This window comes from Myotis davidii, unplaced genomic scaffold (assembly GCF_000327345.1).
Source record: "Myotis davidii unplaced genomic scaffold, ASM32734v1 scaffold323, whole genome shotgun sequence".
NCBI classification, from domain to species: domain Eukaryota; kingdom Metazoa; phylum Chordata; class Mammalia; order Chiroptera; family Vespertilionidae; genus Myotis; species Myotis davidii.
Genome location: NW_006295491.1, coordinates 3,449,240 through 3,475,945, shown reverse-complemented (window position 1 = coordinate 3,475,945; position 26,706 = coordinate 3,449,240). Strand labels below are relative to the sequence as shown.

Here is a 26,706-nt window from a genome sequence, read left to right as displayed (position 1 = left end):
AACAAAAAAATTGTTGGGGAAGGGGTTAAGGCAGTTTATCTAAACTAATAATGTGGCGGGGGGCGGGAAGGAACCCAGTGAACTTACTATGTATCTAGGGCTTCAAATATAGGACGAATTGTTCACATAATGGTGTCAGAAAAAAAGTAAAGCCCCACTTATTAGAATCTTTGTTTTAATTAGACATGATATTTACAATTCACACAAACTTGTCCAAAGAATTAAATATCCGTAGATCTTCCCTTCCGTCCCTATAGTTTCTAGCCAACACTTGCCTTTGAAATATTTGAAGAATCTAAAAATGAATGTCATAGAATATCTATCCTTAATATTTACCATGACTTTTTATTTTTTGTAAGTATTTCAGGGGTCATTTGAACACAACTCAAATGTTCAAGGAAAAAAGACACTAAGCTGAAAAAAAGTTTGCATGCTTAACTTGGAACACATTATAACCTATTCAAAAGCTGACGGTCTCAATTAAGTATTGGTATCTACGTGTATTTAACTTTTTAAGATAATAATAAATATAACTAAAATATTTACATTAAATTGTTTTAATTTTCTATTTTAATAAATGTAAAGCTTATTTTAAGTGCTGCAATTTTAGAAATAAAACATTGAAACATACTTGTTCTAAATCAAATGAAAAGTCAAGTACAGTGTTTTCCCACTCCTGCACAAAGACTACTACTAGTAACTTTAAAATCAGATTCATTTCAATCTAAACTTGCAAAATTAATAAAAAACACTTTAAAGAATTTTTTCCTGTGAATAAGGACTTTGGTAAAAGCAGGTGTTTTATCTGCAAAATATTAAAAATGTTCAGTTTTTAATTCCTTCAGTCTTTCAAACCTACATTAAAACATTTCTTTTTTTAAAACCAGCTATATCAATAAAGAATATGGTAAGAAGAATTCAAGACTTTGTAGAATAAAAAGTGTGTGTGGGGGCAAATAAATATGAAAAAAAGTAATTTTCACATCATTTACAATTTTCATGCCGAACAAAATGGAGATTTAGTGTGAAATGGGTGGGCCTAAATTAGAGGCAGGGTTTTCAAAGGGCAAGAGAGAAGTTAGGTAGGTCACTCTTAGGCCAGGTTAGAAAACTGAAGGTTAAATCAGTGAGTTTTAACTACTAAAGAAACAGGACCCTAACATTGTGATTGTTTTGATCACGGAGTATGTACAGCGACTTCTGACTCAGCCTGTACCTAAGTGCTGAGAGCGTGTAAACTAGGAGTGACTTAAATAGGTCATTTAGAATAGGCTCATTTAAGATGAGACACCCATCAACTCAGTGGGCCGCAGGAGTGAGAATGAGTGAAATAACTACAAGTGGCTACGTGAGGTATGTGGGGTACATGGCACAGAGGAAACCAGAGCCCTCCATGTGCACCTGGAGCTTGCAAAAGAGCAGCTACTCACTCAGTAACTTGTGTAATTTCCAGCTCATGCGAGGACAAAGTGAAAAGCTTTATCTGTAAAAGTGGGATGGAGTAAGCATGGTGACAGAATGATCCAAGATTCATTATTAATTCTCATCAGTGGAGTCATCACTCTGTATCTAGAACACCAGTGTCAGGAAAATGGATACTCGCTCACTGTGGTTTCTTTTCCAACTACAATCTCCTAGTGTTTTAAATTTTGTCCCAAAAGTTATCACAGTGACTTTCCATTCAACAAACACTTACTAAGCACCTACTAAGTGCCAAGCAGGAGGCCTCCTCACATCTGTATAGCGGTAAATAGATATGGCAAATAGACATGGTCCCTCCCCCAGAGTATTGACTGTCTAGTAGGGCAGACAGACATTAAACAACACACAGATATATAACTAGGAACAGTGATTAGTTTTATAAAAGGAAGAGTACAGGGTACGATTAGTGGGAATAATAAGTAGAACTAAAGTATACTGGGCGCCAGGGAAGATAAAAATGAGCGAGTGACATTTAAGTATTAATATATGAAGGGTTTCATACTTTACTACAAATTAATCTTATTCTCTACAATGCATACTTTGGGCTCAACTCTGAAAAACATTATTTTTTTAAGTTTACTTTTTCCTGTTCTGGAAGCCGTTCTGAGTGATATTTGTTATTGCTACGAGGCTGAAGTTCACTCCTCCTAAATAAATCACAGCATATAAATACCTGCTGCTCTTTTGGTAAATTATTTTCTGATAATCTCATAAGTGTTCCTCAACCTTTATTTTTTGTTTCCTTTAATACCAGTCCACCTCTCCACACACTAATATCAAATATTACCACAAGCACTAGAATATCCCTTTTTTGACAGAACAAATTTTCTAGTTAATGTTTTATTTGACAGCTGTGCTACAAATAAAAAAAATCCAAGCTCAGGACTCCACACCACTGAATCTAAAATGTGGCCTGAAAATAATTCCCACTGCTGAGGGAAGGTTTTATTGTTGCCTCTGCTGCTCTGGTTGTGTCCTGAAAACATGATTTATGTTAAAAGAATTTCCTGTTACAACCATGTTTCTTCCCCCTCCCCATCCCAAACCTAATAAGGATTCTTTTTTGCTTATGTGCTAAAATATAATTGAATTCAACACTCGTGATAGCTTAGCAATTATATATTATTATTTTAAATTTATATTTATTGTTGAAAGTATTACAGATGTCCCCTTTTTAAGCCATTATATGTTATTGATCATACAATTTTCCCCTTGCTTCTCTGCTAAACTTAGAATAATATATTTAATATTGCTATTGTCATGTACACATTTTGTAAGGCACAGTTAACCTAACTGAAATTATTTTAAATAAAACTAGCATCCAAGTTTACTTGTATAAAAGATATTAAGAAAGATATGAGGGCTATCATTTGAAAAATGGGATAAGGATGCCTGTCCTGTTTCAGAGGATTATTGTGAGGCTGGAACAATATGCATGTGAAAGAATTTTTTAAGTTCTATAGAATTATCTTAATTATAACTATTTCATAATGTAAGGTCAATTTTACAAATATTAATATCCAATGCCTTTTAAAAATGATATGAATGGACAATAAACTCAAGAGCCCTCAAACGTCAAAACCAAAGACTGACAATATATAATTGCACTTATACGACATTCTGGAAAAGGCAAAATCCTAGATATGAAGACTAGATCAGTGGTTGCAAAGAGGTTGAGGGGGGAGCACAGGGAATTCTGGGGGTGAGAGCTGCTCTGCACATCTCTTGTGGTGGTGGTTATGGAACTCTGTAGTCTGCCTGAACTAATGGAACTGTATATCAAATAATGAAATTTACTGCATATACATTCAAAAAATAACTTTCAAAAATGTGTAAAAATCCATGTGCAACTTAAAGGGATGTTTAAGAAAATCTTTAAGAGTATGAAGCAATTTTAATCTGAAAATGTGTGCAAACAGGAAGCACAATTTGAGGTCAAATAGTGCTAGTGTTGTCATTACCACATGGTGAAAGTAAAGGTTTAAATTTTGTTATTAAATCACAAAAATTCATTATAATTATACAGCTATTTTAGGAAGACGTATCAATCCCCATTGTATTTTTAACGAATTCTAGAGGAATTTTAGGTTCAACAGTAATCAACCTCATAGACCTAAACATTTAATAAAAGCCCAATTAATAATAAGGATTTGAATGAGGAGGTTTTCTTTCTGGACATACGGAATAAAGATGCAAATTATTAAAAAGCCCTAGATCATCAATTCCATTAAATAAAACATAAACAAAATCCTGCCTAAAAACAACTTGTAGGGTTTATTGTAGGAACAGTACATGTTAAACTATTTTCCCTACTCTTTCATAGCTGTTATAATACTGTCACCAAAATATACTTAGGACAAACTCCTTCAATACCAGCAATTATCTTTTCAGTACACTGTACTTACTAAGGCAGAAGAATGGACTCACACATTTTATAAACATCATTAACAAGACTGAAAGATGACTTGCTGTAAACCATTTAATAAACTAGAAATTTCAGTGAGAAAGAATTTTCTATTCCCAAACATTTAAATCAAGATATTTGTAGAGCCTTGTTTTAGCTGAAATATGTACTTCCACAGTATCCAACAAGTTCTAATGCATTAGTATCTCATTTTAATTATTTTTAAATATTCACCTATATATTTACTACATGTTTATTTAATCCTCTAACAATTTCTAAAATATTTTAAAGAGACTCCATGAAATTTTTCAATGTTTCTACATTTCCTAGATGCAAAAATGTATATGCATTTATTGGATCAGGTCTCCTGTCATAATTCCAAGGTGAGTTTAGTTTGTCCTGCATGCAAATGAATATATAGGCTTAACATTTTATATTCTAACAAGAGCTGTCATATAAAATCAGTAGTCAGCTACTTTTCTTCATGATGGTGTAGATTTCAGCAAGATTCTATGCAGAATTGGGTGGATAAAAATTTCTACTTCCAAGAAATACACCTAATGAGAATTTCCAGTAAGGAAAAAAATCCTTTAAATAATACAAAGGTGGGAAAATACACACATATGCACTTGTCATAAGATTATGCAAATACATGTGCATATGGTATTTACATACCATCACTTGGGTGACAAATCTACTATAAAAAGCTGCCTCTTAAAAACATGCTGAAGCTAACTTAATGGTAGACTATATAGTAGATTGGGGAAAAGTGTCTTTTCCTTATTTTATAAATGTTAGAATCATGTAATTTTTGGAAGGAAGACGACGAGAAAGCATTCTAAGTGTCTCAATGTTACTTATAGTAAACTTTAGTTCACGGATGAAGAAAGTAACAATTACCTGTGTCTGTAGAATAGACTCGGAAACTTTTATCCCAGAAGCCGCAGACGAGGATGTAGCGGTTGTCGGAAGTGATGACAAAGCACTGGGAATGGACTTGAATACTCTGATCTAAAAGGTCAGTGATCTGCCTCCTGTGCATTCCTGTATTGCTGGCTATGAGAACAGAGGAAGAAAAAAATAAGCATACTAAACCCACACGTACAAAGAAATCCTATAGTTTGCCATGCTCAGGATAAGGGGCGGGGGGCAGGGGGGAGAAGCAGCATGTTCCAGGGTGGGAATATTTGATCTTTAATTTTAAATATAGTAATATTTGAAAAACCAAATAGGAAAACACATCCGAATGCTAGAAGAATGTGGGCAACTAAATCCAACATCTCAGTAAGAAATTTTGCCTAGAGGAAAGAAACAATAACATGCTACAATTTAAAAAGAGTGTGCGACTCCCGGAACACGCTTTCTAGCTCTTGGGCAGGACCAAACTAGATTACAATCTGCAGATTGCATCATGGTTAGGTTTGTGTTTCTGACAATCTCATTACACCTATCGCCATGAGAATGGATTCGTGTTGTGACAATCCATTACCTTTAACTTTTTGTCACAAGGAAGAGATATTAGAATTTAAATGTCATATAGCTGAAATATTGTAGCATCTTGTACTACTTTGGCTGTAACAGGTCTTTAATTTGACTAGATGTGAACTCCCCTTCCCCCTGTTTACAGCTGCACTTGCATGTATGGAAAGGGGAGAACGACTATTTATTAAAGATACTTGTAATTGAAAAAGTCAAAGCACAGCACGCGGCCACTTTCCTACCCCGTATGTAAGCAATAAAACAAGACAGCCTGGCAGTGTGTTTTCAAAGTGCTACAGAGCACCCGAGATGGGGTTTGTCACAAGGCACAAGGTCAGACTCGGAGCGACATTAAGCACGCGGGAAGAGTAATAATCCTCTAGAAACACACTATCAAGTATGTCATTATCAGAAAAGGAATTTCCACCGAGGTGCCTTTTTTGGCATTATGAGGCCAGCCAAATAGAAAGCTTTGTTTCTAGTCATCTCAGGGGTATTTCACACCAACTTTCCAACATAAATAATGATTCTTACATTGTTAAAGAATCTTGATTGTATCAGAAACTGGAACAAACAATAAATTTCTGCATCAGATTATTACATATTTTGTATTATAGTCTGTAGTTTTAAAAGTACTATGAATGCATTATTGATAAAAATAGGAAAAAATTTATATTATATTCATTGTTTATAATAACTAAGTTAATGTGGCCAATTTCATGGAAGGCTCAGAGAATAATACAGAAGAAAACTGCGTTCAAAATACTCTCCAGTGCTCTGCTGGGAACACCTGGGGACACAGAGGAATAAAATATTCCCTGCCTTCAGGGAATTACAACATGGCAAACATACATGTGTAATACTGCAAAATTCTGCTAGAGTCTGACTACACAACTTAACTATAAGGTTATTAGATAACTGTTTGATAATGGGATTCATATTCTTTTCGGTGATTAATGGGCTAGAAAGTAACAGCAGTAGTTAAAAGGGCAGGTTTCCAGTTTGGGAACGTCCCTCCATCCTTCCACACAAAGGGAAGTTACTGGCAGATGAGAACTTTTATGGGTATCACCGTGTATCACAGAGAGACATTAGCATCTCACTGGAATGAAGCTGTGGAATACAATTCAGCTGTTTTTTAATCCCAAGAAACCTAGCAATTAAAAACAAGATATGTAGTACTTTCTAGACTGGTTATTACAGTATTTTATTCCACATGAAAATTGTAAAAAATGTCCATTTTTTCTCAGTGTTTATATGACTTTTATTCCTATGATATAAAGTTTGATACTGGCCTCTTTTGGGGTGTGATCTCTTGGGAGCAAAACAGATCTGGGCATGTGCATATTTTGAATTGAATGACCACGAAGTGCCAATGAATAAAGGCTGTTGCCCCTTGAGCATTCAGATGAATTATTTTATTCCATGTAAGTGCTTACTTATAAGCTAACATTGCAACATCTATCTATCTATCTATCTATCTATCTATCTATCTATCTATCTATCTATCTATCTATCATCTATCTATCTATCTATCTATCATCTATCCACCTACCTACTTATCTAATCTATACAACCTATACAACCTACATATCTCACAACTGACTTTCCTTTATCTTATTGTTTTCTCTGGCATACCTCCTGAGATTCAATGCTGAAAGCATTTTTATGTAATGAAACTTAGGTAAACTTATTTGTCTAGATAAGCAGTCTTCAAACTTGGGTGCATACCCCTGGGAATTTAAGATTTCCCCGAGGATACACAGGCACAGGTGGTTTTAAGGGAATCAACTTCTAGTTCAACTTTCATAAGTTCTGCCTGAAACAGGTTTGCCTAAGGCAGCGGTTCTCAACCTGTGGGTCGCGACCCCTTTGGCAGTCGAACGACCCTTTCACAGGGGTCGCCTAAGACCATCCTGCATATCAGATATTTATATTACGATCCATAACAGTAGCAACATTACAGTTATGAAGTAGCAACAAAAATAATTTTATGGTTGGGTCACAACATGAGGAACTGTATTTAAAGGGCCAGAAGGTTGAGAACCACTGGCCTAAGGACTCCTTTCTAACCTCGCCTTTCGCATGCTCTTCTTCCACTAGATAAAATTAAGGCATATTTCTCTCCTACCTAGAATCTTACTATGGTGCTTCACCTCAGAATATAAGAACCTCTTGAAAGCCAAAAAATTGGAAAATTGAAAATACTATAATGTGATGATGAAAAGTGAATGTGTAGGTAGCAAATCATTCTGCAGAGCAGGTGGTTTCCAATTCAATGCTTTTAATCAAATGGAAGGAGTATCTAATCAGGCTGTCAATTGATAGATCATTAAAAATAAGTTTCAGTGACAGACTGTTAAAATGGCTGTTGAATGATAGACCATAATGATATTTCTTAATAGATCACTATATGAATGTTTTCACATAACCCAGAAAGAGCTCAACGATTTGAGCGACATTATTAAAACAAAACTCTTTCTTTTCCCATTTATTTGCTCATGTGAGTGACATTCATCAGAGTTTCCACCCATAACAAAACAAAAAAAAAGTAAACAGAACTGTTGACAAATCTTGTCCCATTCAGCAACAAGTAATATTCATCCATGAACACAGGAGCTGTTTCATTAAAAATATATTTCTAATAAATGTTTTTATGTTTCATAATGTCTAAAATGTTTAATTTTCCATAAATTTTAAAGTTATAATTGTATAGGGGAAGTAAAATGAAAATATAAATTCAAGATGAAAAAGAAATAATGTACAATTTTCAACTAGAGATTTTTATACATTTTTTAAAAACAAAATGTTTGTGATTCCTTTTCATATTTAGATTCCATTGGATATATTTAAAATTTTATACACTTTGCAACTATTAAAACTTGTGATGAAACTGTTCAGCTGTCAACTTAAAAGCGTGTGGGACGGTACATGGTTTTAAACAATTATTTTAGGAGATATAAGAGCAAACAATGTGATGACCAGTGATCTGGAGCAGGAAATAAAACTATGGCCCTCAGGCCAAATTTGGCCCATGTCTGGTTTTGTATATAAATTTTTACTGGAACACAGCAATGTTCATTTGTTTACACATTGTCCATGGCTGCTTTTGTGTTATACCAGCAGAGTTAAGTCCCTGTGTCTGAGACCTTAAGGCCCACAAACCCTAAAATATTTACTATCTGGTCCTTCACCAAAAATGTTTACCTATGTTTACTCTAATGCAGTGATGGCGAACCTTTTGAGCTCAGTGTGTCAGCATTTTGAAAAACCCTAACTTAACTCTGGTGCCGTGTCACATATAGAAATTTTTTGATATTTGCAACCATAGTAAAACAACGACTTATATTTTTGATATTTATTTTATATATTTAAATGCCATTTAACAAAGAAAAATCAACCAAAAAAATGAGTTTGCGTGTCACCTCTGACAGGCGTGTCATAGGTTCGCCATCACTGCTCTAACGGGTTGTAATTGCCAAATTCATTTAATTATGGACTTTATACTATAGGATATTTATTGTCAAGTTTTAGGGTAAATAGTAAGTATATACTTCAGAAATAACGCTTTAAATGACTTAGCAAATAGCCTTTATTATTTTTCTGACTTTTAAAACTTTACCAAAGTGAGCATTTAAAATTTTTTCAATATATGGCAAATCATATCTACTTGAAGTAAAACAAGATTTAGAAAAAAGAGTAGCATTTATCCTACATATAGATAATTCTTAGATTTCCACTTATATTTGGGAAAATGATAAATGATTTAGTTTAGAGCTTAGATTATTTTAGCTCATCTTGATAGTTTATCTGCAAATCTTGGCCATTTAGCTCTCTGGTGAAACAATGGTTTTAATCACAAAAAGGATGACATACACACAAGGAATATCTTGAATTTCAAACTACTAAATCAGCTTACTCAAATGCTTCATTTAAAGACTTTAAAATCCTAACAATGTATTTGTGCCAGGGAAATTTGACAGTCATAATGCAAGCACCCATAATAGTAGTATACCCCACAGTTATGCAATTAAGTTTTCTTATCCTAAAAGTTACTGGATAGCATCTTTAATATTGAAGCTTAAATTCTTAGTGAAGCCACATCTGCAATCCCCACCCATGAGGATGAAGAATACTAAAACTAGCAATTTTAACAGAGCTACTCAAAAGGCAGAACAGCAAGTAAGCATTCTGAGTCACCTGCTGCCGGGACTCATTTCATCCCCATGGCTCTTTCTGCTCCTCTTTTCTTTTTCTTTCCCCCTGAACAAATTTAACCTCCAATGGCAATTTATTGGGCTGTAGGACCCTAGGAAAATGAATACGAATATCTTAACACTGCCATTGGCTAGGCAATATATTTCAACTTTGAAACTGCTCTGCAATTGCCCATTAATCCCCTCCGAATGAACAGAGGGTCCAGGAAGAAAGGATTGATCTCCTTTAATGATGAAACCCTGGCACTACAGTTTTATTTTTCACAACACAGTGCTGCTAAGAACCCCACTGTTATTATGAAAATTTCCCTAGCAAAGGAGCTCCATCACATTACTGGGGCACCAATTCATCATAACGCGCCTCGCTCCTGCTCATCAACAAGTCTGAGTGATGAAAAGATCCAATATTATCCTGACAGTACTTCATGCGCATTCTCAATCACACATTATTACAGCATCCATATTAATTTTCAGTGACACGCGTCCTAGGCCTGTTCAAATTAGGCAAACCAACGAGGGGGAGTTGATGAAATACCAGCATAGCCACAGCTCATTGCATTCCAATTTGCATGCAAATGGTTTATCAGGAAAATTCCATTCCCAGCAACCAGCAAGTGAAAAACAACTGTAATCTACACTTCAGGGCCACCATACAGAGCTTAATGAATCGCAAAGAGAGAAGGAAGTGACAGACCTATGAGAGGATCGATTTCCACTGGCAGCTGGTATGGCTGGTCTTGTACAGCACCTTGATGAGCTGGAATTCACAAAAGATTAAAAAAAAAAGCATTATTTTTCATACATAAACTACATAAAAATGCACAAGTCAAATCTTATGTACAATTGTTTCCAACCCCCAAATTATATAGTTTTGTGAAATTTAAGGGGGAAAAATTCAGGTGCTTTCCTGGCGAGCTTATTAAACATTTATTTTAGATTAGTGCTGTTCTGAACCTGTGCCATCACAGTGGCTCCAGTCCTGGGCCATAAGCTAGAGCAGATGCTTGACTGGCAACCTCTGATGCTGCAACAAAACAAAATTAAGTGGTAAAGCGCACTGAAAACAAAATGTGACAACCATCTGCTGACTGTAGCAAATACTATTTTTTTTGTTACTTTTTAAAAGGCAGTTTTGAATGCTGCAGCACAAAGGATCCACGAAAACGTCAATTTATGATGGAGAAAGGGAAGGCTCTACGTCAGGGAACATTTACTGTTTCATCCATCACTTAAAATCAATCAATTGAAAGTTTGAATAAAAATAAAGAAAGCTATCTGCAGATAAATGTTTTAGTTAAATGCATTTGACGGAAATATTTTCCTAAAGGCTTGAGGTTTTTTTTTTTAAGTTTTATTAATATTTACTATTTCCATGGTTTCTATTTTAAAATACCCCAAGAAGCAAATGCGTAACAAAAATCAATCCATACTAAGAATAGTTGGTTCAATTCTCAAAACGATTCTAAAGGCTCAGGTATGCTTTTTTGGTAGTTGAGAAGAGATTCTGTAGGCTGTCTACCTGTGAAGGGCAGAGGTCTTTGGGTAGAGAGGAGGTGCAGGGCCAGCAGCTAGCAATGCAACCTTGGGCAAGTCATAAACCCCAAAATGAAGGGTTTAGAATAAATTATCTTTTCAGCTTTATAATTCTGATAGTTAAGTGCTGGGCCCTTTTCCAAATAATTTTCCCCAAATGATTCAGTCATTCACCCTGGTTAGTATCTGCCTTTTATGAACTCAAGCATTTTAAGCTGCTTGGTGGGTATTAGAGCTCTGCTAAAAATCATCTGATTTTAGGAAGTCTTTCTGACTGTCCTTGAGGGGCTGGGGAAAAAATGGGGTACATTCCAATGAGTGCACTAGATTCTAAATTTATTATGTCACAATTTCCCCTGTTAGTAAATAGCAACTTTTCAAGGATGTTTGGAAGGTAAAATAACTAAGTACAATAATAGCACTCAAAAAATTGTAGTTGAGTGCTTATAAGAAATTAAAATAGGTGGAGAGAGGAAGTCATAGGACTCACTCTTTTTTGCTGAAGATATTTTCTTTGCTGATGACTGGCTCTGCCAGTAAAGAAATCACAGGACACATACAGACAGGGAACGATTGGGAAAGTGTACCACAGCCTCTGATGTAGCCAACTGTGCCATTTACTTCCAGTAACACCAGTGCCAACCAACACTACCACCTGGAGAATCTGGCCTCAGAAACGTTAAAACCAAACTGTCAGTGAAAGGTTTAGGAGTCAACCATCTTTGTCATGTCTCAAGTCCTCGTTCTGCCACTGACTGCCTTTGTGACCTTGGGCAAGTTATGTAGTCCCTGTGTGTTTCCTAATCTGAACCATGGGTTAGACAGATTTATTAGGCTAAACCACATGAAATTACCAATACCTGACATATTGACTGATCAAAAATGGCAATTTGATATGGTTCAACCTAAATACAGAATCTACATCCTAAGGTTGTTGGGGGAATACATGTAAAGTGATTAAAACAGTATTTAGAACTTAGAATATGTTCTATAAACATTAGCTAATTTTTTCTCCTGGAGGTTCTGCAAGGGCTTTTAAATGAGAAGGAAGGGTAAAGATATATTTTTTTTCTAAATCAAGACTAAGACACAACTGAAATAAATGACAGGAGCTAGGAGTCTAATCAACAAGCTGTGGAAATCACAGGCTCTCAGAAAAGAAACAGAATCTAATACCCTCCCCCCCCTAATAGTGTAATATGAATTTGATATTCATTGAAGAAAACTGTTAGGGATTTTTGACATTCGTTTTAAATCAGGGGTGGGGAACGTCTAGCCCGCGAGCCATGTAAGACCCACAAAATCATTTGGTCTGGCCCTGCCAAGGCAATACGGGTGAGTTAATTAAATGTTTGATCAAATATAGCAGGCTAATTTTTAGGTTGATAATTTTGTATGGCCCATGAATGATGTTATAAATATCCAAATGGCCCTTGGCAGAAAATAGGTTCCCCACTGGTGCTTTAAATCAAGGCATCCTGACAGGTAAAGGTAGCACAAGATAGGATGAAAGACCAGATTTATGTAACTATACCTGAAACAAGGCACAGATTTAATAAAATGGGTGCTTAATTTCTTTAGGTGCAGGTACTGGTATAGCTCAGAACTAGAGAGCACACTGCGGAAAGCTAAGCACCTGGGTATTACCATGTTACCATTCTTTGTGTTTATCTGGTGAAGAGTTGCTGGGTCATACTGTAAAGCCAGAAGGTGGGGACAGAAACCACGAGTGGCACAAGGTACAGGCACAAGCAGCCTCATTGGGGAGAATTATAGGCAAAGTTTGGCAAAATATATGCAGTCCCCAAGCTATTGTCTTACAGTAAGGTGAACGGGGTTGGGAACAATAAGGGCATATTAGCACAGAAAAGCTGCCCCTACACCACTTTCCATTTCTATAGGAAAGCTGGAAGTTGGGAAAAGGACACCTGACAACCAAGCATGAAGGAAGAAGCTTTACAGTCAGGAAAATGGGCTTGCTCCAAAGGGGAGTCAGGAGCTCGTGGGCCCACACTGAGTCCCAGCTGTGGACCTGGTTACTCTGGCTGAGCTCTTTGCTAAGCTAAAGTAAAGATGGGGCAGAGAACAATTAAGGCTTTCCAGCAGATGGAAAGGTTTTCTCTCCTCACACATGGTGTCACTGTTTAAACTGAAGAAGTTCTCAGAGCCGCCACCAATAGCCACCCTGATAAGCACCATGGTGGCCCTGATGTCACAGGCACTGGGGCTTCCACCAGCTCTAAGGGTAACTGCAAAGAGTAGGCAAATCCTCTTATCACATTTGATAAACACACTACCGGCATGTTTTTCTCTAATGAGTGGCATTTAGAGACTCCAAAAATCACATTTGTTAATAAAATTATAATCTTTAGTCCCAAAATATCTATAATAATAAAAGCGTAATATGCTAATTAGAACGGACAACCGGACGACCTTCTGGATGAAGCCGGGGCTGTGAGGGTCGAGGCAGCTGCTGCTGCTGCTGCTGCTGCGAGGGCTGAGCCCCTTGCATGAATTTCGTGCATTGGGCCTCTAGTAAGTATATATTTGCATACACATTTACCTCTCTAAAATAAGTTCACTTGAAGAAAAATGTTTGCCTTGATTTTTACCTTCTGAACTTTTTCTGAAATCTGTTCTCTAATCAAATATTGGCATTCATTTTATTTCTAATGGCCAAAAAAATGTTCTGTCTCTAATAAATTCTGATACCAACACAGATTCTTCATCATGGGTACCTTACTGAGCATAGTCAGTGTGCCAAATTTTTGTTTGAATGTCAATTCAATTCTATCCCATTATAAAAACTCTTCCATTTAATTTGGCATAAGGCCCTTGTTCAAAACTATATTTTTGCAAAGAATTCAGGTATTAAAATGAGCAGTGCTTTTACACTTTACAGATTTAATGACAAGTTAACAGACTATTAAAATCTATTTTTAAAAATTTCCCACCTTAAACAATAGCTTGTGATGAGGAAGAAATTCAGGAATATACACACATAACTTTTTTTTAGATTAAAAACACGGTGCCTCGCTAAGAAAACAAACAAACAATAGCTTGTAGGGGAAAAGCCTATAATCTCTAGGACTTGATTTTCCTTCTTAAAAAAGAATTTCTAACTAGTGGCCAAAAGAACAGTGCTAAATCCAGATCCAAACATTCCTGTTCTAACGAGAGGCACTAAATCACAGAGGGATGATCATAAAGTCTGCGTCAGAAAACATGAGTGCAAACCTGGCCCTGCCACTAACTGCCCACGTGACACTGAACAAGCAGAGTTCCCTGCGGCTCAGTGTCTCTGCGGGAGAAATGTGGGGCTGGACTAGACGAACTCTAATGTCGCTTATTATCTGATGGCTTATGATTCTAATGGTTACTGCAGTACCTTTCCGTCAGCTACCATAACTATTCAGCACTAAATGGAAGAAGAGAATGTACTTAGGTTTTTGTCAGACAATTTAAGTATTCTTTTTTCTATCATCCACACAATACTACCATGTCACACACCAAAAGGCACATAGTAGAGGATCAGAAATGTCTACTCAGTAAATGAATGAGTGGAAAAAAGGGAACATAATAAATAAATGCATAAAACTTATGGACATAATATAGAAATGTTGTTATATTAAAATATTATGTTAGAAACTAGAGGCCCGGTGCACAAATTTGTGCACCACTGGGGTCCCTCAGCCTCACCTGCACCCTCTCACAATCTGGGACTCCTTGGGGGATGTCGGCCTGTGGGGATCATGCTGAAACTGGCAGTCCGACATCCCTGTGGGATGTAATAGTGCGCCAAGCGCAGGTGGCTGGAGATGAGCCCGTGCTGCTCCACTCATCCCAGCCCCACTGTGCCTGCTGCAGTCGCCACTCGGTAAGCTCGCTAAGTGGTGCTCCCACTGTGGGAGTGCAATGACCACTAGGGGCAGCTCCTGCATTGAGTGTCTGCCCCCTGGTGGTCAGTGCACGTTATAGCGACCAGTCGTCCGGTCATTCGGTCGTCTGGTCGTAATGGTTGCTTAGGCTTTTATATATAGATAGCATTTATCTCCTAAGAATAAAGACAAACCACCAGATGCCAAAGAATAGTCTATGTTTTAACATTTGTATTATATGCCTCATATGAGACTTCTTTAAGCCTTTCACACTATTAAACATTTTGGTTCTGAACAATGCTTGAAAGTTAAAAAGCTTAATCATTGAGATATATATTTGAGTAGATATTACAATATCTTTATCCAGTGTTCATCAGTTGCCATGCCTTATATAATGATGTTTCTTTTCTTACCAGGAAGGTTGTGCCACTTGTTCACAGCAAATAGCCTGTTAGCAGTGACTGTGATCACAGCAGGAGTCACCAAACCCGGCTGGGTGTTGGCTGCCACATGAGTGACAGGGGAGTTGGAGGGGAACTTGAGGACCATGATGACATCCTGCTGGGCTTGGTCTGTGAACATCAATGGGCTCTGCAGGAGGAGATACTATTGAGTGGGCATGACAAGACCCAGACATACAAGAAGGAAAAGACAACGAAAAACGAGAAGAGAAAGGGTGCAGGAAAAGAAGAGGAGACCGTGTTAACACAATTGCAAGTGAGAGCACAGAGAGCAGATAGGCTCCTAGAAACAGCACTTAGGATTTGCCTGTTTTCATGCATGTCATCAGTTGAATTTTTTGGTGATTAAAGAACAATACATTAACAGAAACACTTTAAAAATCAATAAATTTTATTGGCTGCCTTCCCTACCCCACTCTCATGAAGAACTACAAGAATGATTTGATTTAGATTCCAAATAGGCAAAAGTATTGGGGATCACATTAAACCATACTGATTGCTAATATGTGTCAAGTACAAAAAATAAATTTAAAAAAATGAGAATAGGCAATAGGCACAAAAGCAAGCCAAGGTAATTTCCAAAGATCATCAAAAATTGTGTTGAGTTAGCATGAATATTTTGACAACTAAATAAAGAGATAATTAAAACAAATATATATATTTATAAACAATAGTTATGCAACTTGCATGTATTATTTCAGTAGAGAAATAAGTTACAAATATAATACACAAACTTAATTATAAAAGTGTTTCAAAGCAATGCATAATTAAATATACTTGTAAAAACAATATATTTATATAGTGTACCAAGTCATAAACACTGCCCTATTATAATGCAAATGCCACTGTTTTCTGCTGCAGCTAAGAATAAAGTGGAATACCTAGATGCCCCTGTCCCTCTGGTGAAAAAAACAAACACCTGAAACTCAAAACCTTTGATTTCTCTTCTGAAAAGCAGAAAGTAATTAAAAATGTCACACAAAACACTGTCTGTTCTAATAGCTAGGAATGAAATAAATCTTGAAGACTACTAAGGATTCAGAACATTCCTACAACCCATATGTCATAATCCAAGACATATATAACCCCACTCTGATTTACTGGCTTTATTTATACTTCGGGGATGCAGGCTCCCGTGCAGTAATTGCACTGTACATTTTCAGCAATTCTCTTCTACCGTGTCTATTTTCTAATAGCTGATTAGTATCATTCAGAACTGAAACGCTTTGATGAAGTGCTTCTGGCTGCTTTCCTATGGCCATATTTCAAAACACCAGGTATATGTAAATGTGTGTAAGCACATATATTTAACATGTATTTGTTCAGAACTGCTAATAAAAAATTAAGTACATTTGCATTTTTATTATCAGTCCTTTTAAAAAAGTTATTAAGAGTACTTAGAAAAACATATTGCACTAAGAATTCCTATTTGCACTCTTTGCAGAAAGGTGTAAATAAAGGCAACTAATAAGCTACCCAGACACCCTTCTGAGCAAGTGGCTAAAAGCCAATCAATATTATGAGTTAATCCTCCCTGGATGCTCATTCAATTAAAGGTGTCAGTAATGCCTCATCTGATGTGGCCTCAATTAAATCCAACTATCTGATGGTGTGAAAACACAGGGGGATACAGCAACAGCAGCAACACCAGACAAATAGGCAGCCTTCCTGTGCCTGCTAATTACTACACCTGGTGTATATTATGGCTCATGCACTCAACGCAGCACGCCGTGACTTTAATTTCTGCTATATCTTGCGTGGGGTGTGTGTGTGTGTGTGTGTGTGTGTGTGTATGTGTGTGTGTGTTAGTGTGTGTGCGTGTTGGGGAGCACTGATAGTTGATGGGGGAACTCATCTGTACGGCACTAAAAACAATAAACATTTGTACCTTTCATTTTTTAAACCTCTGAAATCAATAAGTAATCTCTGTCATACAAACGATCTTGTATACAGTTTTAAGGAATTCTTGGAAATTGGGTAAAAATGAGAAACAAAGAGCAACATCAAAAAAAAATCTAACTAGCTATGAAGAAGTCCTGGGAAAGGAAGTGAACTTCATCTCAGACTGCCAAGCTTTATTTTTCAATTATGTAGTTTTTCAAATAATATTTACGAAAGTCAATTTATAAACTCTGAGAAAGTCAGAGTTCAACATACATCATAAAGTCTCACTGCAAGGAAGTTGATACGTATTTTTGAGCTTAACAGCTCATACTGTAAATCAATTGGACTCAAGTCGAATAATTACAATATTTTATGCCCTTAAGAAAACATAGAAAAATCTTCAACGTGTAGAAGGAATATTTACATAGTGACTACAGTGGCAACTCTTGGCCACATGGCCAGGAAAAGCCACTTTAGACAAGAAGCCGCAGAAACCGCCCCCGGAACTGTCCTCCACATTCTTACAAGGGGCCTCCCTCCAGCCTGTTCCTACAGTCCATCCTGACTTCAGCCACCAATGCGGGCAAAGAGCAGGAGATTCTCTCCAAGCCCCATCACATCCATGGCTAATAAGTATGGAGCAGCAGCAACCCCAGCACACAGGGCGGTCAGCCATGATGGCAAAAGCCACCGAGGGCAGGGCAACTGGTGAAACAGGGAGGAGGAAACAGACCTCACCTCATCCTGGGCGTGTCTGTGAGCCGAGTCTGAGGCAGAAGTGGGAAACAACAAGGCACATTTCACCCAATTTTCTCAGATTCAGTGTACATACTGTTGACAACTCTGGTTTCTTTCTAACACACCTTTCCTTCCCACCCACATATGTGTAAGATGAAAAACACAATTTGCACGTGTCTGAAAGGAGTTCAGCTTTTCAATTTAGAGGATCAAGCCCCTGGGAGAGATGCTCTTCCATCCTCATATGAACAGGTGCCTTCCCACCCCAGGACCAGTGAAGCTGACCTGCCCCGTGAACCAGTGGTCCCTTTGCCGGAGAGGGAAGCTGGCAGTAGGAACTCTGGCTGCCCCAGTGACCGCGGCTGAGCAGTAACCCAGGCAGAACGGCAACAGACCAGCAGCAGGGCCTCCATCAGCCAGCACCACGCCCTGAGTCTCACAGACAAGCTATTACTAAAACTAATTCCAAACCCCAAACATAAATCATCCTTACTGTTTTTATTACTATTTTTATGGCATTATCTCCCATTGTTCCTGCTAAATGTTCACTTTTTGTGTAGTCTTCTGCTCACTAAAGTCATCCATTATGTTCATTTATATCTGATTTCACCTGTTTAAAAACACTTGGAAAAGATGATGCAAATAATTTTTAAATGCTTGCTGTTAATTACAATAGTCAATTCATATAACTAGAAAAAAAAAGGCTTGTAAGAAGAAAGATGATGACAAAGAAGGGAAAAGGGAGAAAGATACAAAGAAGAAGGTGGAAAGAGAAAGAAAAATGAAAAGAGCCCGAAACGAAAAGAGGTAGAAGGGACCAAATTCATCTCTCCCCTCTTGGCTGCTACACTCCCCTTCCTAGAACCTGTCAAAATTCTGCCACCTCTGCACCACAACATGGAATCAGAATCTATCTCAAATTATTCACTGTACTTATGGAAACAGACTGTATATTTCATGTTCTTGATTTAAAACAGAAACAATCTTGTTGAGGGACAATTTAAGAAAAAAGCATTAATACCCATAGTCTGTTCTTTAAAGAAATTATTTCCTTTAATCACTGAAAAATGTAACCCCTGGAATTTCAGGAACTCTAAAAGGAGAATCAGCTCATATTTTGCAGACTAAGTCCATTTCTCTGCTCCTGATTCTGGGTAGGCCTCTGACTTGCTCTAATCAGTGGAACGTGGCCTAAGTGATGTGCGAGTTCCAAAGTGAGCTCCAAGGAGTCTGGCAGGAGCGTTCTGATGGAACCTGCTCCTTCCAGATGTCCTTGATGATGAAAGACCCCACGGAAAGAGAGGCCCGGGCATCTCAGCCTGCCCCCCCTCCCCCCCAGCAGTGTGTGAGGCGGTCAGGATGAGCAGAGCAGAAGAAATGCCTCAGAATCACAAGAAATACAGATCACTGTTTTACGCCACTAAGCTTTGGATGGCTGGGTACACCAAACCAGTATTTTTTTCTCCCTCGGGTCCCTGACTCTCAGCAACAATATATTATATATTAGGATTCATTTTAAAATCCCCAAAATGAAAAACATACTGGGACATAAAGAATATAATTAACAAAACTAATCTAGAAACTCATAGGATCAAACCAGAAAACAAATCATTCCTATGTCTGGATACGTGATGGTTATAAACCTGTAAATTCTGTAACACAAAACACGAATGGATGAAACACCAGAGCACTGAAGCAAAGTCTGCTTTCCCAGGGACTCCTGGATGGCACTCGAAATCCTCTGCTGGTTGTTAGCAGGTTAACAAGCATTGCATGAGAACAGGCCCAGGCGTGGTGGAGAATCTCAAGTACAAGGCAAGACTATTAAGGATGTCAAGTGTGGTCTCAAAGAGGCGAGAACCGAGGAGAGTGAAAGCACCACTTACCACTTGCATGGCGGAACTCCGGGGAGGATGGGGCTCTATGAGTAGCTGAGAAGGCGTCTGTCCAAAGCTTCGGATTTGAGCTTCAACAGCCTGAAAAAGGCATGGGCAAGTTGGAGGGTTAAGAGGTGCTAATCACAGGCAATAGAACCACAACTGTCACCTGAAAATGTCATTCCATACTTCTGGCTTGTTTCATGCTGAAAATCAGCCTTGTGTTTCCACAGAGGGGCTGAGCACCTGGCAAGGGCATTGAGGGTGAGGTCATCCTGCAGTACTGTGGGAGCCATTCCTGTAAAATCCTGCACAACTTTCTCATCTCACTCAGTGATATGAAACAGAAACCAGCTATTACAATCAGAAATTGTCCTTTTTGGCTTCATTTCTGTTTTCTTGCATTTTTTTGCTGCTTGCATCATCCCCGATGACTAAAGCTAATCTTTTACAGGTATAGAGAAAACCCATTGTGGCTTTGATTCTAGGCCCCATTTCATCCTGGACAGTGGAAAGGAGGAAGAAAGAAACAGAGCACCTGTGCGAATGGCTTGATGCTATTAGTTTTGCCATAGGAAGAGCATTATTGTTGACAGTCTCTTTGAACTTAGGTGGCTAAGCAACAAAGTAAAAGCCATATGTTGCATCCAAGCATGCGATGGTTAAACCAGAAACTAAACATGTGTGTGTTATGTGTGTGCCCTGTTCGAAAGCTGTGTGCATGCACCCTGTGCAAGGCACTCCCCTCCCAGGCTCTCCTGCACACCTCCACAGATACTCACTTCCCATCACCAACAACTCCCCCAGCAGGGAAACTAGGAAATGCCAGATGCCATCGCTGTCTGTAATTATTTTATTTGTTTACTTGTTTATGTTGGATTTCTCCCACTGAAATACAACGCCCACAAGAGCAAGGACTGTATGTATCTTCTTCACTGTTGGATCCATAAGCTGGTTGAATATATGCTATGCTATATGTGAGGGGAGGGGGAAGCAGAGATATATAAAGACTACCTTTACACCTCCCCAGTCAGTGTTCTTAACTTCCAGGGTAACAGGATGAAGAAAACCACAGATTCATAAGAGAATATATTATATGTTAATCATGTTATTTTTTTAAACTCTAAGAAAACAGGTCTTCAATTTTTATATGTTCTGCAGGGCTGTAGTAAATTAATAAATCATAAACAAGAAAAGATAATCATTATCCAGTAATAATTTCCTTTTTTTATTTGAAGAGAATACCACTAATAAACTTTTACAATGAACGTGTATGAGACAATGAGCAATTCACTCATTTATGCATTCAATAATCATCAACTATGTGCACAGACAGGTCTCAATGTTTGAAGAATGTCTTCTTACCATAGGAAACAAGGTAAGTGTAATTGGATGTTTAAATAATAGTTGGATGCATTCAGTCCAGAAAGGTCAGGCATGCTCTGTGACTTGCGTGGCCAGTAAGGACTGGGAAGCACCTCTGTGAAGGCTGAGGGGTATGGTGGAGTATCCTGGGTTTTGAAGTCAAACAGACCGCGTGCAAATCCTGAATGCACACCACTTATAAGCTATGTGACCTAGGGTAAGTTATTTAATCTCTCTCAGTTTCTATTTTCTCTCCTGTAAAATGTGGGTAAGCATAGTACCCACTTCATAGTGTTATATTACGGATTAAATGATACAAATGTAAAAATATAGCAAAATGCTTAGTACAGATTAGATGTGCAATACTATGCCATCAACAAATATTCATTGAGGGCTACTAACAACAACAATAATGAATCTTTACTTAGTACTTACTATTTACCAGAAGCTTTTCTAAGTGATTTACAATTATATCATTTCATCTTTAAACTGCATGATGTGAGTACTTTGTTATATCCATTTTATAGATGAGGAAAATAATGCACAAAGAACTTAAATATCATGGCCAAGGTCATACAGTATTTAAGTGGCAGGCTCAATACTGGCACGCAAGCAACTTCATTCTAGATCTCATACTCTCAACCATTCAGCTATCCTTTCTCCATATCTATAAGGGCCTATGGCAGGGCCTGGGGATAAGACTAAGCACAAAAAAACATGAGCTTACAATCTAATGAATGAATTAATAAGGTATCTCTATTATCATCACCATCATTATTGCAGTGCACCAAGTTTGCTCAGACACAATCAGTAGAGCAGTGTGGCTAGGCAAGGGCTGGGATATAAGACAGGGCTTAGACTTTAGAAACAAGAAAAGAGGCCAATGGGAAGTGAAGAACAGAGACTAGGACCATTTCAGAACTGCATCTTAAGTTGTTTTTGATGGGGGTAAATCAATTTATGATCAACACCAAGGACAGTCTTGAGGTTGAGGAAGAAAAAATACAACAAAATGGCAACGTGAAGCCTAGAAGTAGTCACAAAGACGAAAATTGGAGCGCTGTTATTTTATATGTAGATTTGGCGGCTGAGTTTATGAATGTGAGCCTTATGTTTCTTTAAGAGCAGTTAGCAAAGCTAGTGCCCTTTCCCTTGACCACTGCTTTAGTGGTCCCTGCCCAACAGCCCGAATGCCTTTTCCCCTTTAAGAGGGCGAGAGAACAGGCAGTTTCTGCACTTGGCCTATGTTGTCGGATGGTTCAGAGAGTTAACTCTGACTTTACAAATTACCTGCTGTGTGACCTTGGACAAGTAGCCTAATCCTGTTTCCCATCTATAAAACAGAGCTAATAATAACGCCCAGCTCATAGAATCATTTGGAAAATTAAATAAAATAATAAAGTGCTTAGGACAGTACCTCACACATACATAACACTAAATGAAATGCTATATTGTTATTAGGTGTGGGGCTCAGTGTGACCCCCATTTAACACAGCTAGAATAGGGAAGGAAGAAATTCTTCAGGAGTTCATGATGATAATGATGAACACATTGTTTCAGGAAACTGAAATCTGGATTGAGGTTTCAAAATACACTGCAGAGTTAAGCACCCGGAGACAGATCTCTTTGGAGGTTCCGAGAGCACTCTAAAACATAAGGAATTACATGCCCTAATCCTGGTGGAAGCTGTGGTATTTGGAAGAAAGGGATGAATAAGCAAACCATGACCCAAGGAAAAATCAAAAGGTCCTGGAGACTGATGACTTTGAGCAATGACAAAAAGAAAAAGAGGTGAAACTAACTGCTTTCTTTTGAACTTGCATATTTGAGAGAGTGGTAAAGTAATGAATGGAAATACAGATTTCTGTCAGGGAGAACTAGTTTGGCAGAAGAAAGACAGCACATTTTATGTCAGAGGTGGAATCTGAAGTGATAGTGATAGCCATCTCTCCAGGTCGAGGTGCACAATGCAAAAGAAAAGCCTGAGATTGGCTCTGAGGTGAAAGATGGGGGCACTGATCTGGGTGTCACCCGTACAAGAAAAGTTTAAGTCAATGGTCTTTTCCTCTCACTGTGGATATATACATGTGTAGTTTGAAGCAGCAGAAATGACTTTTCAAATGAAACTCCAATATATAAAAAACACAGAGATAAAAAACAAACAAACAAAAAAAACCCATAGAGATGAGGCTGTTCTACTTAGAAGGTGGGAGAAGCTTTATTAAGCTTCCTCAGCAGCTCCAGAGATGATTCTGAGAAATATTAGGGCTTTGCAGCACAGTTAGAAACCCAGTGGTTAAGCTGCAGAAAGCAAAGACACACACACACACACACACACACACACACGGACCTAGAGCTGAACCCTAGCAAACTCAGGTGTATGGTACAATATGGAGGAGACAGAGAGGAGGGGTTGGTAGTGAGGAGCTGGATAGGATGATATGGAAGCTGACAAAGAGAGTTCCAATGACAGAGTGGTCAGCAATGCCAACTACTATAGAGAAACTAACAATACAAACATTACTACATATAAACCTGTGTTATAGATGTATATTTAATATAACTGATCTTAATACTACACACCCTGCTTTGTATTTAACACTTTTGAAATAAAAGAAATATTGATGAGAAAACTTTAAAAAATACCAATCTCCTCTCTTAAACACTTAACATCTATAATAATAAAAGCATAATATGCTAATTAGACCGGACAGAAACAGCAGAATGACCTTCTGGATGACCTTCCGGATGAAGGTGAAGCTGCGAGGGCTGAGCCCTTTGCACAAATTTTGTGCATTGGGCCTCTGGTTTTAATATAATTTGCACATTATTGACCTCTTTGAGGAAAATGCTTTTTTCTTTTTTAATTTGAGAGGGGGAGAGAGAGAGAGATTTGTTGTTCCCTTATTTACACATTTTTGCTTGATTCTTGTATGTGCTTTAAGAAACTGAGCTACCAGTCCAGGGCTTAAGACTTTTTCATGTCATATAATATCGAGACCTGATTATTTTGTCTCCATAACAGAATACAAGCTATATTATCCAACATAGGTAAAAAAAATAATTCTCTTTCCAAGTCCTCAAGACAACTAAAAAGAATGTAGAATTCTTAGACACAAATGCTTTATTTCTTGACTAACTTTTGAATTGTTGGTGATAAAAATACAACAGAAAGAGCTTTTTCAAATGTGAAAAGTCTGGAATAAGATTGTAAGGCAATGGCTATAACCCAAATATTTATAGTCACACTTTATATGATCAAATGATAATTCTAGATCCGTCTCATTGCTTCTAAGACTCACTTGCCATTTTTGATTCACCTTGATCTCGGAAGCAGTGTCCACTGCTGATCACCCCCAGTCCACACTCTTTTTTTCTGGGACTTCAATGCCCTTATAGTAGCCTGGTTCTCCTTTATTCCACCGTTCACTCTGTCTTTTGCTGACTTCTACACTTTCTCAGCCATAAATGAACTCATCACTGCGAGTTCTCTTTTAGTGCTCCCATTTTTGCAATCTAAACTTTCTGTCCTGAATACCTTTCTATTGTCATAACTTCAAACCTTACTTCAGTTTGGATGATTTCCAAATCTAAAACCAGAGGACCATTGATTTCTATGACGTGCCCACTTACACTTTTGCCTGATGCTTGTCTATGCATACTCGTGTATGTCTCAGCACACCTGAAATTAACATATCTAAAATATGTTACTGTTATTCCAGCATTCTCTGGTCAAGGGTTAGACTCCTCTTTTCATTTTTTTAATGCTCAAAATCTTACTGACATTTAAAAATGTTACCTCTTTCATATATAAGCAGTCAGCAGACCCAATCATTTCTTTTATAAAATTTCTCATAATCACCACTCCTTTCTGAATCCAGGTTCCTTATAATTTAAGGTATTGAGACTATGGCAATGGTCTCCATTTAGTTTCCTCCTTCAATGGACACCGAGTTTGCCCAAACTCTCCTTTATGCAATAGTCCCTTGATCAATGTTTTCACTTGATCCCCAGCACTTGAAAAGTAACGGCCTGATGCCAGGCAGTGAAGGTCTTCCTACCTCTCCAATGTTCAATCCTTCATCCAACTCCCTTTTAGTGTTCCTTTTCAGCGAGGCTCATTTTCTTCCACAAATATAACCAGTCATGCCTACCTTATATCATTTCTCACACCACTGCCCTTCCTAGATTGGCTGCCCTCATCTTTAATTTGCTAAGACCTACCCATCTCTAGCAAACCCTGTTTACGTTCTGCCTTGGTGGTGAACATTTCCCAAATCTTACAGTCTGTTCACACTTGATTTGGGCTTCCTTGTAAAGTTAACTTTTAATAGATTACTAGTCTGTCTCTACAACTATACGTAAGGGTCAGAATGACATATATTGTAGAGTTGTGCAGCAGTTAGAACAGTACCTTGCCCCTAGTATTCACACAACAAAAAAGTTTACCAAGTGTCTGCTATATAGAAAGTTCCCCCAGACTCTCAGCCTCATCTAGGGTTGTACGGGATAAAACTGAGCTTGAGAGATGAGCACAGTTCCTGAGGGCAAAATAGACGTGCAGGGGAGAATGGGCTGTGTTATGGAAAGGCTGACAGCTACTATTACCAAGAGACCAAAAGAGCCTTTCAGGGAAGCTCTGAAAGATGTCACTGAAGGTGGTGATTCTCATTTCTTCAGCCCACACACCTGAGGGACGTGACAACACTCCAGTGTCTCACCAAAGCAGGGAGGCCAAGTCAGAAGTCCTGGGGGAAATGTGCGATTGAAAAGAGCCCCTCAGGTAACTGTGCCTAACACTCTTCACTTTTTGCTCTACCCCTTTGTATAGAGCAACAGAAAATTTCAAAGGGAGGTTTAGAAAAATCACAGGAAACACACAGGTGTGAGGTTTAGGAAGTGGGATTGGTAATAGGGTAGCCAAATGAATGTTACCAAATGCCTAAATTGTTTTTAATGAACTTTCCTTTGCCTAGAGCAGTGATGGCGAACCTATGACATGCGTGCCAGAGGTGACACACGAACTCATTTTTTTTGGTTGATTTTTCTTTGTTAAATGGCATTTAAATATATAAAACAAATATCAAAAATATAAACCTTTGTTTTACTATGGTTACAAATATCAAAAAATTTCTATATGTGACACGGCACCAGAGTTAAGTTAGGGTTTTTCAAAATGCTGACACTCTGAGCTCAAAAGGTCCGCCATCACTGGCCTAGAGAGTTTTAATGCCAGGTGTTGCCTTTTAAACATTTAAATTTGCAATGGAAGAGGATGATGAATATCAATGTACCCATTAGTTAACTTCAATAATTATTAACACATTTGGCCTTCTGTCATCTTAAAGGAGCTCAGTCTAGGCCATATGAAAAATAAGAGAGTATTCT

The 26,706-nt window shown here is 37.9% G+C and overlaps 1 protein-coding gene across 5 annotated transcripts in view; it reads right to left on the bottom strand.

The window, feature by feature from the left end:
* Positions 1-26,706, bottom strand: part of LRBA (LPS-responsive vesicle trafficking, beach and anchor containing) — a 554,230-nt gene that overhangs the window by 23,309 nt on the left and 504,215 nt on the right. For 3 of the 5 annotated variants that reach the window (XM_006770131.2, XM_006770134.2, XM_006770132.2), the window contains exons 49-52: positions 19,963-20,052; positions 15,407-15,599; positions 10,277-10,339; positions 4,787-4,942 (exon numbers count right to left, since the gene is read on the bottom strand). In XM_006770131.2, coding sequence (XP_006770194.1) covers positions 4,787-4,942; positions 10,277-10,339; positions 15,407-15,599; positions 19,963-20,052 — 502 coding nt within the window. The remainder of the gene's footprint in view (positions 1-4,786; positions 4,943-10,276; positions 10,340-15,406; positions 15,600-19,962; positions 20,053-26,706) is intronic. The other 2 variants (XM_006770133.2, XM_006770135.2) reach the window with 1 other exon arrangement.